The sequence below is a fragment of the Anabrus simplex genome, chromosome 1 (assembly GCF_040414725.1).
Source record: "Anabrus simplex isolate iqAnaSimp1 chromosome 1, ASM4041472v1, whole genome shotgun sequence".
In the NCBI taxonomy this organism is placed as follows: domain Eukaryota; kingdom Metazoa; phylum Arthropoda; class Insecta; order Orthoptera; family Tettigoniidae; genus Anabrus; species Anabrus simplex.
Window position 1 is genome coordinate 1,298,552,077 of NC_090265.1, and position 17,717 is coordinate 1,298,569,793.

The following is a 17,717-nucleotide window of genomic DNA, read 5'->3' on the forward strand; positions in this document are numbered from 1 at the left end:
GGACCATCTGATAGAGAGCATGCCATGTCGCTGCGATGCATGTATGGCTGTTAGGGGCAACCGTACACCCTATTAACAGCATATTTCGTTGTGGAAGACAATGACAAGTCAAAGGTGTACCTTAGCTGTCAGAACCTTGCCGACACGGGTGGTGTTTTTTTTTATTTTTTAAAATTTTTTATTTTATTATTTTTTTTTTTTAACAAGTTGTGTGACGTGTGTGGCAGCTTCAGTTTGTTCAGCAAGCCGTCTGACATTCCCTTCAGGTGGTATGGCCTAGTGCAGGGATGGCGAACCTTTTCCAACTAGTGTGCCATTTTAGGTCTGGATTATTATTCTCAACTGTTTACTGTGCCACTTGTTATTTTCGTTTGTAATGGATACAACCTCTACCCCTACTAACCACCGCTACCACCGACTTCCGTCCCTAATTCCAATTTGTGTTCATAATATATTACATATATATATTGTAAAATACCAAATACATGTGATTGCATGTTTCATGGTCGTATTTTGCGAATACCGCAAAAATAGTAGCTTTGTAATTTATGTTAGGTTCATAACTTGTCTTCACAATATTCACTGTAGAAAATATCTGCTTGCAGGAGTATGATGACCCAAACAAAGTAAGTAGCGCTGTAGCAAGTTTCTTCATGGCCAAAAACTTTTGTGGGAGACTGTTCCACTGTTCAAGTATTAAGTTCTCCGGCTTCTGGAGAGAGTATTCACCATCCACAGCACACCCGATTTTCACTAATGCTTCATCAAATTGTACGAAATTTTCACCCATACATGCTTTCTTAAAATTCAGTCAACTCCATTTCTAAACTGCCAATATCTAACCATGCAAAAAAAAGTCATTTGTGCAATATGAGGTTTGGAAATAAAGTGCGATACTTTCTCCATATCTCAATATTGGGATCATTTCTTGGCAACTATTTGTCTTACAAAATTCACAACAATAAACAGTTACTCACTACAAAAAACTATGCGATGCTGGCAACCACACACAAGCCAAATTTCACTAATTCACTTGATATGGGTGAGCGAATGGCTCGTCGGCTGCATCTGACATTTCACTTGACTTCAGGACCTCTGGGTGTTGTAGTGTTGCCATAATGCACGTTCGAACGGAACTAGAATTTAGATATTCGGTATTTATTTCTTAAACCTGAAACACTATGACTATACGATGGATGAGATATGTATAGTCTAGAGTACAAAACGTACATAAAAATGTTAAGATGGTCATGTGGTGTGCCACCGAAATCGTGTTCGCGTGTCACCTAATGACACGCGTGGCATAGGTTCGCCATCCCTGGCCTAGTGTATGATAGGATATCCAGGTTAATGCTTTCTGTTCTTACTCTACCGCACAGCAGTGCTGAGTGTGAACATGTGGTCAGCTTGCTGAAAAAGTACCATAATCAGTTAGGTCCTCATTGTCAAATGAAATTCTGGATTCTGTTTCTGTTTTGAAAACCAGAAATACTGGTCCATGTTACTACAGTAGTTTTCCTCCAGAATTTCTGAAGAAAGCAAGGAAAACAAGTAATTTCCATCTGTCCTCTCCAACCTGTGATGGATAATAGCCTGTATACTCTGAAGTTGACAGGATTTTGTAAATAAGTGCACAGGTTTAGTTTAATTTTGATGGTGACATCCATATTGTGACCCACAAGTTTAAAGTGAATAGAAAAAACCCACTCAATGTAGTGTGTGAACTGTTCCCAGTGTTACGTGGAAATAGATGAGCACTCGTCATGATGTAACTTCGTGTAAGTATCTAATTTCAGGGGTGATCATAACATGTATTTGACTTGTATTAGTATTGTTTATTTCCCCCTTGCCTTCCTTTTTCACCATGTGTCAAGACTGCAGTGCATGCGTGTTCAGTAATAAAGCAGTTGTTAAGCGAAAATGTAAGAACATAGACTCATGGTATGGCCGTGTAAAAAGGATGGATCAAATGATTACAGCAAGAAAATGGCTAGAAAAGGAACTGGAAGGCAAAAGACCTAGAGGTAGACCAAGGAATCGGATCGGTCAAGTAATCGTAATCTATAATCTTCATTTCCATATTGACAAATTGCACAATTAAAAATAGGAGAGGATTTCCACCAATCAATACTTATTTATTGCATATATTAAACTACAGGACCGGTTTCGACCTCATATACAAGGTCATCTTCAGCTGAACCATACATACATATTTATATAATGAAGCTTTGATTAAGATTGTGTTGTTAAAGGAATGCTATATGATGATGATGTACATTTAGTCACATACAAATGGGGCACGTCTTAGCATGAACTGGCGTATATGTCATTCTGTACAATATTGCAGCTGTATGTCTAAAATATTATGTTGAAGGTCTTAAAATTAGTGTATAAAATATGTCTTTACTTAAACTAACTTATATATGTACAAGATAAATACAATATATAAAAACACTTCATGCATATGAACATTCGTTCTTGCTTGTTGGTCAATACATCGACTAACTTCCGTATTTAAGTCTTATTTACAGTTGTACACTTCAGCTGCTATTCTTGGAGTTTGTAAATTGCATGGGTAAAAATTTTTTTTTGTCTTCCTGTGTATACGTGGGATAAAACACTTTCAGTTTTTTAAAAAGGTGCCAAATGTATGGATGAAATTCAACTAAAATATGTTCAGCTCTGCTGTGTGTGTTGCCCTTTTATTGGAATCAATTCATGTTGTCCTGTAACGTCCGTAAAGTGACAATAGTGACAATGTGGCGTTGGTGTTCGATGATGAAATAAAGCGTACATTTTCAAGTCTGAGCAAAGTCCTGATAAGAAAACACATTGTTTCTTTAATTGAGAGATTAAATGGTAAAAAAAGACGAAGAGGAAGAACAAAATATGCAAGCCGAGCCTACAAATACAGAAAAAAGTGATTTGACGCTCAAAGAAAAACTTCAGCTGGAAATAGAAAACAGCATGAAGTCTCCTGAAGCATTAAATGAAAATGAATTTTCCAGAATCGTTAAGAAAGAAATGAACTTATACAAGTCTTCAAATTCTACTCGGAGCTATAACCTAGAGCAGGCTTATAAGTATTTACTAACGATTCCTCCAACTTCCATCGAACCTGAGCCCGCTTTCTCAACAGCTGCGTATATGTGCAACAAATTGAGAAGCAGGTATGGTGATGAGACATTGAACGCGTTATTTCTCAGATCATATTTTCGCAATTCAAACTAGAGTGTTGTTATTAAATTAGTTTTCATTATATTTACGAGGAATGTGAAATGTGACTGGTTAATGTAATTTTTAAATACTTTTTGCTAAGAAACTTTCTACGTACTTACTATATTGTTACATGAATGTTGTCTATTTAGTCTATGTTCAGAGAGATTGTTGTTAATTTCTAAAGTTTATTTGCATAGTTCGTTATATAAGGGTTTTTTTAACTTTATGTAAGTTTTAAGAGATCTCACTGATTCTTGGGAAAGAATAATTTTAACATAGAGACTGAGTGATGTTAAATCCGGTTAGTCTGACTCTGTCTGATTAGTTAGAGTGATTAGATTAAATAGGTGTATACCGTAAAATATGTTTTTGTCTAAATTTTGATTTTCTGATTAAACAGCTGATTTCTGTGAGAATATCTTTCTTTTTATTTGTAACTTTCAATCCCAGGATAATCCCGGGACTGACCAAATGTAATCCCGAAATCCCGGGATTAGAAATAAGGGCCGGGATCGAATCCCTAGTCTTGTGGCACCATTCGCAACAAAGTGAGCCAGCTGAATTACATTTTGAACGTCTTCCACGTCATTTGGTTCGTCTGGAACAACTTCACTCTCAGGATCACTTCACTGTGATCATCAGTACGAATCCACTCATGATCTGATAAAGAAGATACCTCATCATCAATCTCCATTTGTAAAACTGGTGAAATACACGCACAATCAAGCCGATCTACTTTTTGTTTGGAAGCCATGATTCGGTTCATAAATGGCTGCGCGGGAACTTCGTGCAAGGCGCCAAAACAAATACATTTCATGAAGCTGTGACAGCTCTAAAAAACAACACATAGCGTGATCTCGTGGAAAACATATGAACTAATGCGATAGATTCCATGGCAACGCCATATGCCTTCACACTCAAGATAAATACGCGATAAATTTTACGATCGACTAATGCCATCACACCCACTGTAGAAGCCCAGCGCGAAAACGTTTAAAGACGTCATACCCAGTTAAGGGGTTGAAGGAAAACTATGACGATATTTGGAATTGTGGCATCGTACCTCATTTGGTTTAATTGAAATGTGAATTCTCATCATAATCTATTCTTGACTTGTTTTAGGAGTGGTTTATTATAGAAACTATTTTTCTTTGTGAATTTATTTAATTCATTTGATCTCCCAAGGCACCAAGCTGTTGCATGGGCAGTCTCCAGTTTGAATAAATTGGATTTTATGTTGTATTCCTCAATTTTTAATCGTATATATTAATTCAGTAGTATAGATCCCTTTTGCGGCACTCACAAAAAAACGATCGCGACCAATCAGTATTCAAAAGAAAGAGAATTGACATTAGCAGTGACGAATTGCACTCCCAATTCTTGCAATTTCTTTAAAAATTAAAGAAAATTGTACAAAGTGTGTGATTTGCAAATACTGTTGCTGTAGTAAAATACGCACAGTCATTTGCTGTCCACTTCACATTTTGGCTGCTGGGATGCTTGTTTTATGCCATTATAATATGCTGTAATTACCAGTTAGGAAAAGATAGTAAAACCATATGTTACTTCCGTAACATTTGTCGGTATAATAATGCACTTGCATTTGCTTCCGTTCAAGTGGATACCATAAATGTTAAAAAATCAATGAATACATTAAGTGTTAAATAATACTGTGTAATATTGTACTGATTTGTGTGTTCCTTAGTTCACCAGTAGTCTATTCCACCACATACTTTATGAACATGCAAGATTTCTTGCACAGGTCCCCTAGCATATTAAAATCCTCACCGAAAACCAAGGACTTTTTGTGTACCTAGAATTTTGATATTTTATTCATCAATTTTTAATATGTTATTAATCCTCACCAGAAACCAAGCACCTTTTTGTGAAACTAGTATTGATCCTGACACCTATCCTAAAATGGTACTTCCATAGTTTGGGAGATTTTGTTAGCTGTACGTCATCCTGGTGGAGTAAGTTTTGGTTTAAGTCACATTGTGGAACACACTGCTGTTCTAAGCCTAAAGGTTTTATCTCGCTGTTTATTTTTATTTTTTTCTGAAGTAATTTACGAAATGAGTAAAACATAATCAAATTATGCCATTTGTCAAAACTTCATTTAAATCCTAAGGTAATTAGCAGTGTCATGTTTTCCGTAACAATATAGCTGTGACTGTAAGATGTAGTTGAAGAAGTGCAATTAGTGTTAATAATTAGGGGGGGTCATTCCCGACTCCTGCGCTTTTCCTCCTGCGTAACATCGCCTCATGCTGACGTCACGTGGAGGGCTCCTGTCGGCAGCTGTTGCGGTGAACGAGTAGGAACTCTTTCAGTATATGTCCACATTGCGATACGCAGACTTTTATGAAATTTTCTTTATTTTGTCGATTGTTGCATTAAACATGAATGATTCTAAATATGGATTGTGAGAATGGCTGCATAGTTATTTTCCAGGTGCACAGCTTTGGCAGTGCGGTATACTTAACAAGGAAGTTGAAAGCAACTTCTTAGAGCTAGTCGATGACACCTTCGACGTTAAACTACAGGGGGCCTAAATATGAAAAGACTCCTGTTAGAAGTGGATATGGCTTAAACTTAGAGAGCCAAGAAATTACTCTTAAGCGCTTTGTTGGCAAACTTTACTTCATTTCGGAAGTGGTTCGTAGTTTCTATAAACTCTCTTGGGACTTTTTGAAGACTTGAACAATGCAAGTATGTCTTATATTTTAACTGCCAGATTAAACGAAGTATGCTTGGGGAATTTGTTTTCACGTGTCTGTGGCCTAGGAGTTTTTAATACCAATCTGTCCCTTTTTGAATTTCCTCTCTCCAGAACTTAGTATGGCATAATAGTCTATTTATTCCTGTAGTATTGAACTTATGCTGCATATTACCACTCATTTTTGTAGACCAGCTCTGGTCCACAGCCTCAGTCAGCACAGTATTTGTTACAATCGTTACTGTACTCTTGTTGAACCGGGTAGTGTCGTCTTTGATAACATGTTTCTTTTGATATCAGGTTCTTTTTGGTACGTCGAAAGAAAAGGTTAAAAACTAGTCAGATATTTCGTAAAGAGTAGTTAAATAATTAAACTTTAAAAGACTAGTTGGTTGAGCTTCCCAGTGATGTCAAATACGGACATCACTATTGGCAGTGCAATATAAATGGGAAATTGTTTGACATTAATTCTTTCCGCACTTACCAAAAACAAAACAGTAATGAAAGTGAAAATAACTTTCGAAATAGATTTGAAAATTTCCATATGGTCTTTACTGTTGTGAACTGCCAGCATATTCTTCGAAAAAGAATAGTACCATGTGGCTTCATGTGAAACCACAGGACCTCAACTCATCACATCTGCTTCAGAGTATATAGTGCACGGAGGAGAAAATGAACTCCTGTTCTGCAACTGGCGAGTGTTGAGTTAATCTCTTATTAAAACAGCTGGTATATGCTATTTTGCTTCAGTTCAAAATTTAGCGGATTTTCAACTATAATTTAGCGGAGAAAAGATTTATTGGTTAGCAACACTGGGTGCTGGTCTATAGGCGACCTGCACATCTGTGAGGATTGGGCTCTACTTAAGATGAATTGTAATGTTGAACACGGTACAAAGACCCCACCCCTGAGGCATAAGAATTAACTAATGAAAGTTAAAATCCACGACCCGGCTGGGAATCGAACCAGAGACCTCTTGGACAATTTAGCCATGCAGCCCGACACAGCTTTGGTGATTAAGGTGAAATATTTGCGTTGCTACAGGATGTAGCTCAGGACTGGTTATCACTCATTTATTTCAAAGGGAATCCTTATTCGTTCAACCGAAGAATGGTATCAAATAATTATGCAATTTGAGGTACTGTTTGGCAGTTTTCACGGGCTTTATATTATTTTATAAATGTGAAATAATTGATGCAGATTTTAATTTCTATACTTAAATAAAAATTTCCCGAACTGTACATCGGAAGTAGGACTTTCATTAAAATATGTCACCTCGACAAAAAATAAATCGAATACAGGCTATTAAGAAGCCTTTGGTGCAGAAGAGTCGACTGTGGGCAGCTTCAACTTCTTCACCACGTTCCTAAGTCATCATAACGCGAGTTCTAAATACAATTAAGTCGACAACTATTGTAGTGTTTCTATGTATGTAATTACTCAAGAGTTTATTCTATTATTTATCCACAGTATCAAATGATTTATTCCTGGAGGTATGTAAAGTTCCATTTTATTTTAATAAGTGCAACCTTTTAATAATTTATTAAAAATTGAAAGGATTTTTCTTAATTATCCACGTTTATGCTTCATGCAGACAAATGTAGGCGCGCACTCCTAGCCCTCCAGTCTACATCACGCGTGATCGACCAATGAGAGTACTGAGCGGGAATGGCCTACCTAATATACTCTACCTACTCTGTTAATATATCACATAAGAACTTGATTGAAGAAGTGATCCTGTTAGCAATTTAGGGAATTGCTGTTTTGTGCAAAAGTTTAGGTTTAGCACCAGCATGGGTCTAAGGTATTTTTGTTTTATCACCATCTTTGTGAACTTTGTGTTAATCTGTTTTTATTCATTTTTTCCAGCTGGATTACAAAGTGGATGAAAAGAAATTAAAAGAAGTATTCAGACTGGCAGGAAAAGTTTCAAATGTTGAACTGAGCCTTGATAAAGAAGGAAAAAGCAGAGGATTTGGAGTTGTTGAGTATGAGCATCCTGTGGAAGCTGTCCAGGCTATTTGTATCCTTTAGGTGCTGATCAGTCGCTTGGAAAAGTGGGAACTAATGGTTTTGAGAACCCTCTGTGAAACAAGTTAACTGCCATTCAATTAGTCTGTTCACATTTAGTATTTTCATATCCCTTTGTCTTGAAACATTTAGAGTTTTGTTTCCTTATGCTCTTATGTCAGTCTGACAGTTCTCTCTATTTGTATGGTTCATGTACAGCATGATTATTCTACATTCCACCCTTCTCCTTTTGTAAACATCATTGTGCTTGTTTAAAGGGGCCTAACACCTAGGTCATCGGCCCACATCATTGTGCAGTGGTTCCTAGACATAGCAGCAATCTTCCCTATCACTTTAACACATTGCCATACTTTGACGGAACCTTCCATCCTGCGATCGTGAGGCGGTAACATACTTTGACGGACACTTCCATCCTGGAGCACGGAACATTTATATAAGTTCATTATCATGGTTAGCTGGTCAGAGAGATTTATTCTTTTTGTTTTGCAGCCTACCCGATGTCATGTTATCTGAAACCATTTTCTCTGTGTAAATAGAAACTCTGAGCTGAAGTACTGAAAATAAAAAGCACCTCAGTTTGCTGCTAGTTGTAAACAAGCACGGTGGCATCCGCACTGCATGGATGAGATGAGACTTTGTCTCATTGTCAAAAATTGATGCCTGCTTGATGCGCTCTCAGTTTTTCAAGCCTATTCAAGGCAATATCAGACCTTACAATAACTTGCCATCAAGGCACAATTTACAAAAATGAAACGGGTATCTCGTATCCAACGTACAGGGCCTTCGTGTAAAAGAAATAACAGTTAAATAAATGGCCCAAGCACAAAATGAAAGGAGGCGAATACTTGCACTCCTCTATGCAGCTTCTTAAAACCTAACAGGCACTAAGCAGATGAGACAGGGGCTATTCCCATACTATGGAGGTGACCCGTCTAAGAAAATTTAAAACATTAAGGAAGGGAAGAAAATCAGTTACCAAAACGTAGTCACCTCAAAACCAAAATGAGGGTAAATCACTCTCTATCCCCGAATTACAGTTCCAGATTTTATAAGTTTTTTACATAAGCCAGCAGAACTTACATTTTAGAGAAAATGGTTACATATTAAAGTTTTGGACCTTTCCCGCGGGTTAGACTGCTGAGCTAGCTAGAAATAAGATGTTAAACGGCCATTACCTTGCTGAAGACCTGCTGCCTGATGAAAGAGGCGCCACCCGCCTTGCTGCTTCACATCCACACACTTAGACGTTGATCAAATGGCCAAGAGACGTGAAAATCAGCAGTTTATCATCTGATGGCCAAGCAGGCATGAATGTTTGACAATGAGAAAGTCTCTCGTGGTGCATTGGCACTGCCGGTGGCTACAATTAGTCTACGCAGTGGCCTCCATGGTATGCACTGGCCGGAGTCTTGGTAGGTGTACTAGGTACCAACTGATGAGCCCAGCCTAGCACACGGGGGCGAAACGCTGGCAACCAGGAATAAGTTAGCTGGAAAATTTATAATGTCCAATAATGGACCAATTATATTGGTATTATAAACTTACTCATTCAGAACAAATACTTCAGTTTCCCTATGGGAATCAGCATCTATATCATTCTGCAGTCGAATCGAATTTGACTTTCGATAGCTGGTAATAAGGGATGTAGTGTTTGAAATTTGACCGGTTAATGTATCCTTTATCACATTATCGATTATCACAGTGCTTTTGTCAGCTGTTCGACCTCAACTGCTACTTCATTCACTGAGATGTTCCCAGACAACTAGCAGGCTGTGATTTTGAAGAAAAGAAATCCGTGAAATGTAGAAGGCTATGAATTTATGTATAACAGCTTTCGTAACTGTCGTGCTTCATAGCAGCTGTGAAAAGCTTCGCTTGTGTGTGGGTGTAACATTGGCGGTAGTACTGAAACTCGTGGAATTGTGACGAATTTATTGCTGATTGAGTATTTTTAGTGGTTTTCGTAATGAATGAAACTAAGAAACGATATCAGTCTTTTAGGGAGGCATATTCTACTTAATTTCCTTGTTTTATACGATCACGGGAAGTGTTCCCAGTGTTCAGTGGAAACAGGAGCACTCAAGATGTAACTTTTTTTGTAGGTGTTTAATTTCAGGGGTGATCATAAACATATTTGACTTGTATTGGTATTGTTTATAATCTACCCCCTTGCCGTCCTTTTTCATTATGTCTCGCGACTTTGCGACGCATGCACATGTTGTTAAAAAGAATTCGCTTTAGGATCTTCCGGATTTCTCTTTTTGAAAGTTGGCAGGTATGTAATTATGTAAATTTCATTTTTGTGATGTTTAGTCTAATTGTTTGATTTCATTCATTCCCAGATTCTCCTTTTCCCCATGTTGTACCTTTTTTTTCGTCCCTCTAAAAGCAGAGAATCGAGCATCCACTGTATTTGAAACATTCAACTACCTCATGATTTTGTCCTTGATACTAACGATTACTTTACCTTCCATTTCTCGTGTTGTCATCACTGTTTTGCTTTTCTCCTCTCTGATTTCCATGCCATGTTTCTCTGTATTATATGCCTCTAGTTGGACTTGCACTTGTATGCTTTTACCAGATCTAGACCAACAGATAGTGACATTACATTTAAAAAAATCTGTGCCCTACTAATCACTGCCTCCATTTAAAGTACCGTAGTACTCCTGTATTGTGCAAGGCATGTAGAATAAGCATTTTGATCAAATCTCTCTTGATTTTCTTATCGAAATCTCCTGATTTTTGGTTTTGTAAAGTTGGCAGGTATGCTTTTGTCTTGTGCATCTTCTTTGGGCTTGTGCTGCAAATTTCCCAGCTACCGGCATTATTATCCCGAATGAAGTATCTTCACTGTTACAGAGAGCATTCGAGATTGATATGTTTAATAAAATATTTTCGTTCCTGATTATAGGGCCCAAACATTGAGAATCTATTAAAAATTGATTTGTTATTCCCAATTGTATGTGTAACGGAGGCCACCCCTTTCAAATAAAGCCGTTCTGTAGAAAGTGTATCATCCCACCAGCTGATTGCTAGCATATGTTAGGAGTTGTACTTCCGAATGTAATACATAGTGACTTTAAGCATTCTTTGGATGACTGTCCGTTGAAAGCTAGACCCGTAGTTTTAAGTCTTGTTTCATGCTTGTTCTCTATATCACATTAGGATTTACCTAAACAGCTGTAATGGCGATGAGAGAGGCCACATTGTTTGGATTAAGTACGATATCAATCACCCAGATAGTGCCAGATGTTCCATGAGAATAAAAACCGGGAAATCTTTGTGTATTTATGGATATCTATAGGGTGTGGAGGTAATTAGTTTTATCATACTGTTTAATTTCGTTTGTTCGTTGTCTCCCTGTTTTTGTTAACGCATAGTATCATTTGTTTGGCATGTCCGAAAACCGTAAATGTAGTTCATGGCTTGTTAAACTAATAACCTTCTTATTGTTTCGTTATTCCCTTTCATAGTGTGTGTTGGAACTTGATTGGCTTGATGACTTTTGCCTTTTCTTCCAAAATCTCTTCCTGAATTCACTGTGTTACCTCTACCATTCTTTTGACCACTTTGCACGCAAGGTCGTTCAAGATCTCTGGTGACGAGTTTGAAAGCTGCTGGCGGTGTTTTCAACTTTAGCTTGTCAAAACGGGAAGTGATGATTCACGTTAGTACTAAGAATGTGTGTTTAGAGTTTAATGGCATTAGCTGCTTTGAGGCCGAAGCAGATTGACCCTTACTGGGAGAGCTACATAACAGCCCGTTATGATGGTAAATGTAGCTATCCTGCAATCCAAAAAGCGTGATTCCTTTGTACCAAAGGACGGGAACAGTGCTGTATATTGAATAAAAAAAGACAAAGGCCTACTGGGCTTGGAGAAAACTGACAAATCCATGATCAGCCACCAGCCGTACATCAGAAGTGGTGCAGCCCTGTTCTCCGGTGGTAACCCTGCCCCCCCCACCAATTGACTATCGTGCATAACTTGGGGATATCGGTGTCAACGGTTTACACCCTAATTATCAAGGACGTACAGTTAGAAAAGTGGCATAAGGGTAGAGTTCACAAACTGTTGCCTCGTCACATTTCAGAACATCTCGCTAACACAAGAAAGCTATATGAGGGTTATCTGGCAGGGGACAAGATGGAAAAATGTAGTGCCATGAGACGAAGGATGTGTGTACCTTAGTGGTTGTAAGAAACTCCGCTCGATCTGCTACCACCCTAGAAACAAAAAGAGTTATCAAACATTGTATAAAGAATGCATGAAAGTTTTCCAAGGGGTTTTGTGATCATCGCGCCATGTTGCAAATGGCGTGAAGGTGAACTCTACATACCATCAGCTATGGTAGAATAAAAAACCAGGTATGGTTACATCAAGATAAAGCATCCAGCCACACCTCCTGTTTGATTCTTCTTTTCTTAGAGGGAGTGGAAATGGAAACTGGGATCCATGGAGTTCCTTTTACAGACAGTCTGGTAAAGGCTCCCAATGGATCAACCATGACTTCTATTTATAGGACTCCTGAAAAGGACAGTCGGCAGCGGTGCAGACTATTACAGATTGTCCGTAATGATTACGGATTTCACTCTGGAACTACGGCATTACAGTCAAAGGGGAAAGCAACAATATTATGTTAAAGGTTAATTTGTACAAAAAAAGAAAAGAAGTAAAAAATGTTCAATCCCTTACAGCATTACTCGTCAACCCTCGTTTCAATGTAAACATATTTGGCGGTTATTTGGTTGTCACTTCCTTTTGTTTCCCCACGAATGTCGTTAAATCACGGCCAGCTACATAGGTATACGCTGCTCTGTTATCTAAAATGACTGATCAGGTTGGCCGTGAAGTAGGCTCTACTCCTTGCTCTTCTGTTCTCCAGTGCACGCGTTCTGCTCTCTTTGTTGTGTGCGTAGAGGTATATTTAGCGTGTTTCAATTCTAATTATTCTAGTTGTTGATTCGAAAAGAAGTGATTGGTTGTGTAAAATGAAGCGGAGCTATTGTCAAATTGCATCTTCTTCTAAGAAGACATCAGTTACAGAAATATGGAGGCGGTTACATAAACGAATGTCCATACCTTATTGCTTCACGTTTGTGGAAACTACGTGTTCTGCAGTTTTTGTTAGTGTGATTTCTCTGTGGCTCACGGTGGACGAGATAATTGGAGGAGACACATAGAATCCAAGAATCATACATATGGTGAATCAAAAATACAAAACCAGTCTGTTCCATCGTTCTTTGTAAAAAGTAATGAAACGGCGTGACTGATACGAATTACTGTTCACATAATTTGTTTTAGACCATAATATTCTGTTATCCCTTTCAGACCATGATGGAAATTTATTTAGATCAATTTTTTCCCAACTAAAATATCTCAGAAATATGGTTGTGCAAGAACTAAAACCTCTGCTTTAGTTCAGTACAAGGCATCTAAGGCAAAAAAGGAAATAAGTGAACTTGTGCAAATAACGCCCTTTTCTTTGGCTACTGATGGTAGTATGGATTCAAATGCAGTTAAACTTTATCGTATAGTTGTCTCTTTCTTTAATGCTCAGAGAGGTCAAATATCAACTCTCCTATTGTTAGAGTACTGACAACACATGCGAGGGAATTTTGTTTATTAATAGTGAATTTTCTTCTTTAGTCATTCCATGAGTAAAATGCATTTCTTTTTCATCTAACAGTGCATACACAGTGATAGGGGAAATCAGGGTGTTGCCAAACTTGTGAAGGACGGGCATTCTGTTTGTCCTGGGTTGTTCATGTCATCTCATACACATCTGTGCCCGAAAAGCAGCAGCCCAATTACCAGTCAATGGGCAAAACTTTTTGGCTCAGTTATATTACTATCTTGATAAGGGTTCTATAAGGCAAAAGTGTTGAAAGTATATCAGGCTGTTTGTGGTACAGAGGGTCACAACATTTTGAAATATATCCGTGCCCCTTGGCTCTTGTTTCTTCTGTCTATTGAGTTCTTGAGCAGTGGCAAGCTTTGACAATCATTCTGTAGTGAGCCCCACCAGAAAAATTAGAGCACCAAACAGTTTTAAACTGTAAAATCTTCTTACAAGACCCATACACAAAAATGTGCTACTTTCTTCAGAGTACACCTACAGTCTTTAACTTAATGAATTTATATCTGCAAGATGCTCCAGCCATACATCTTCTTAGGAGGAAGCTTACTGGTTTTTAACTGACCTATTAGATTTGTTCAGCCATATTGTATTAAGTTAGAATCAACCCCCCCTTTTGGGTGTTGAATTCAGGAGGAGGAAATACCAGAAAGCCAAGGAGGACTTGGTAATTGGAGTAAAAGCCAGGACATACTGACCAACAAGGATGTTCCAATTAACCTGAAGACCAAGGTTTATAATACGTGCGTGGTGCCAGTTACTACTTACGGTCTGGAAACGATGACTGTGATGAAGGAAAGTGCTAGAAAGCTTCAGCGAACACGAGCCATGGAGCGACAGATGCTAGGGATCAGCCTTAGAGACAAGATCCGTTCAGAGGACATCAGGAGAAGAACGAACATAACAGACATCCTGGAGAGAGTAGCAAGACTAAAATGACAATGGCTAGGACACGTAGCTCGACAAGACTACAACAGGTGGACCTCTAGGATTGTTCACTGGAGGCCATGGGAACACGAGAGGTATTGGAAAACCCTGGAAGAGATGGCTCGATGACATAAAGCTGTTGGCTGGAACACACTGGTTCCAAGTGGCTCAAGACCGAAGACGATGGAAGCATATGAAAGGCCTATATCCAGCAGTGGATTGAAATAGGCTAGAAAGAAAGGTTTTATATGGCACGTTGCAGTTACATTATCATAAAAATTTCCCTTTGAATTTCTTCGTTATGCCGAAGTTGTAGACATCTCTCTCAGAATGACGGTTTCCTATCTATCTCTTGAAATTTTGTTCGTAGATTCCCAAGTTTGGTCAAGGAAAGTGAACATGACAAACTTGAAGAGGAATTTGCAGTTTACCAGTGTAATACTTTTCCCTGAATATATTGTACATGGATCTAACATCGATGTGACCTGGGACAACATTGCAGAGCTTAAAAATGAAAGTGGACAAATTATATATAAAACCTTAAGTAATTTGCAGTATTAAGTGAGTTACCTCACAGTAACTCTCCCACAGAAAGAGTTTTCGGTGTCGTTGGGAAAAATCTGACAAAATTCAGGCCTGCATTAAGTACATCTATACTGGAATCGCTTATGGTTCTGATTGCAAAAATGTCATCTCAGGGGGAAGTATGTTTCAAGAAAACCTACTTTGCAAAGCAACTGCTGTGTGCAAAACAAGCTACAAAGAATTTTTATCACAAAACTAGCTGGTAATGAGCAAATTTTATTGTGTGATATGAATAGATTGCTGTTGGAAAGGGCAAACTGGGTGCTTTGGATTTGACTCAGGCGTTTTGCGGGTGGCGGTGCACGAGTTAAAAATGCGATTACTGATGACCCACTTGAAAGGTTGGCACCTCTGCTTAAGATATAGATGTCCAGTCAATATCGATGGCCTTACATGTTACAAATTTCATGACTGGTCTGTATTGAAATCTACACTAATTCAAGAACCCATTGTGTATCATGAGGGTGAAAGCAGTGTACAAGTGGGGAGTGGTAACTGAAACATTTTATACAAAAAAAGGTCTCAAGCAAGGAAGTGCACTGTCGCTATTATTGTTTATTATATTGATGGATGGAATCATAAAACGTGTATTACAGAGTATCAGTAGTGATGAAGTGAATGGTTTTGTATTTGCAGATGATGTGGTGATTTGGGGAAAGGGAGAAAAGGGAGTACAAAGGAGACTGGACATAAATCTGGAGTTTGGAATGGTAATTAGTAAAATGAAAACTGTAGTCATGCTCTGGAAAAGAGAAAAAGAGAAGCCAAGTGAACAGAGAACGGTTAGAGAATGTAGAACAGTTTATATATCTGGGTAGCATTATTAATGGGAAGTGTTGAAATCAACCCTGAAATTAACAAGACTTAGTAAAGGTACAACATTTTATCATCTAGTCAGAGAGCTTTTATGGGATGACAAAAGGACCCAAGAAAACAAAATTACCTTGATAATTCAAAATCGGTTAATTCAAAGTCCTGCGTAATTCAAGGAAGCTCTCATTCCCGGAAACATGAGGTACGGTTTTGCATGTTATTTAAACTGTTTAATTCGAAATACGGATAACTCGTAATTTGAAGAATGTCGGTCCCATTACCGAAATTTACTTTAATTCAAACTCCCTTTATATTTTAAAATAGTTTTTCTTCCAGAGTAATTTAAATTCGAATTTTCTCTGCGTCATGATAGAACGTATCTTCCAGAACGTGCTGGGGTAGTTTTCAGTATTTTCACTCACATTGGTGTGTCTACAGTGTGTTTCATATTTGCTAAGTTCAAGTAAAATTGTAGTTCCTTTGTATTCAGCGTTTTAAGGAGCATTGTAATATCACTTAGCAGGCAGTGTGCGGAGAAGCAGAATCCGCGAACACTGGCAATGCCGACAGTTGGCGAAAAAGTGTGGCTCATATAATCTATTCGTACGCACCAAATATTGTCAACACCGATGAATCTGCATTGGTTTTTTAATGCCGAGCCTAAACGGACTTATGGTGTTATAGGAAGGAAGTGCCAGCTGGGAAATCGTACAAAGGGGATCATTGCACAGTGTTGCAATGCACACGGAAGCGAGGGACTCTTTCGCTCGTCATAGGAAATTTCAATAAGCCACAATGGTTTAAGAGCGTTGGGCACTTTCCGTGCAAGTACAGTACATCTAAAATGCGTTCAGTACAGTAATCCAATGAATAAAGAACTTGCACAAGGGAGCCAGCATAATTTGTCCTAGTCTTCAAATCGTGTGTTTTTTTTTTCAATGTGTTAGGTTATATTTCCCAGTGATTTATTTAAGTGCATTATTTGAATACTGGTAATATAAATGCACCTCGTTGGATAAATTTCTGGAATAGATTTTTCCAAGCATTTGAAAGGTGTAAACTGTGAATCAAGGAGATAGGGTGCATTAATGCGCCTTAGAATACTTTTTTGATCCGGCAAGGGTTTGCATTTCTGAATTACGAGATAAGTACCATGGCAGGAAATCGCACAAGGATAGGCGAGTCACTGTACTGTGTTTGAATTCAGACGGAAGAGAGAGACTTTCTCCCCTCGTCATAGGTAGGTTTCTATAAACCATGATGTTTTAAGGGTATGGGGTACTTTCGGTGCAAGTACAGGACATCTAAAATGCATTCAGTACAGTAATCCAATGAATAAAGGACTTGCTCAGGGGAGCCAGCTTAGATTTCTCCTAGTCTTTGAATCATGCTTTTGGTTTCCTTCGTTGCGTGAGGTTATGTTTGTCAGTGAGTTATCCAAGTGAATACTGTCTCGTGAATTTGAATACTGTAAATGCACCTTGTTCGATACATTAAAAAAATTTTTTTTTTTCATGGCATTTCGAAGTTTCAAACTATGAATCAAGGGTAATTGCATGCAGTACAGGTCCTAGAATATTTTTTGATGCGGCAAGGGTTGGCATTTCTGAATTAAGAGTTCAAAGTCCGATATTTGCGTCCAAACGACTTCGAATTAACTAGGTTTTACTGTATAAACCAGGGTCAGCCAACTGCGTGTACGTGTGATGTAGGGTAACACGTCGCACACTCTGCTCAGGCAGCGAAACGAAGTACTTAGTTCTGTAACTGAGAAGTGAAGGCTAGA

At 38.3% G+C, this 17,717-nt stretch overlaps 1 protein-coding gene across 1 annotated transcript in view; it reads left to right on the forward strand.

The window, feature by feature from the left end:
• Positions 1 to 17,717, forward strand: part of rump (rumpelstiltskin) — a 187,770-nt gene that overhangs the window by 78,173 nt on the left and 91,880 nt on the right. The window contains exon 5 of the mRNA XM_067137703.2: positions 7,808 to 7,961. Coding sequence (XP_066993804.1) covers positions 7,808 to 7,961 — 154 coding nt within the window. The remainder of the gene's footprint in view (positions 1 to 7,807; positions 7,962 to 17,717) is intronic.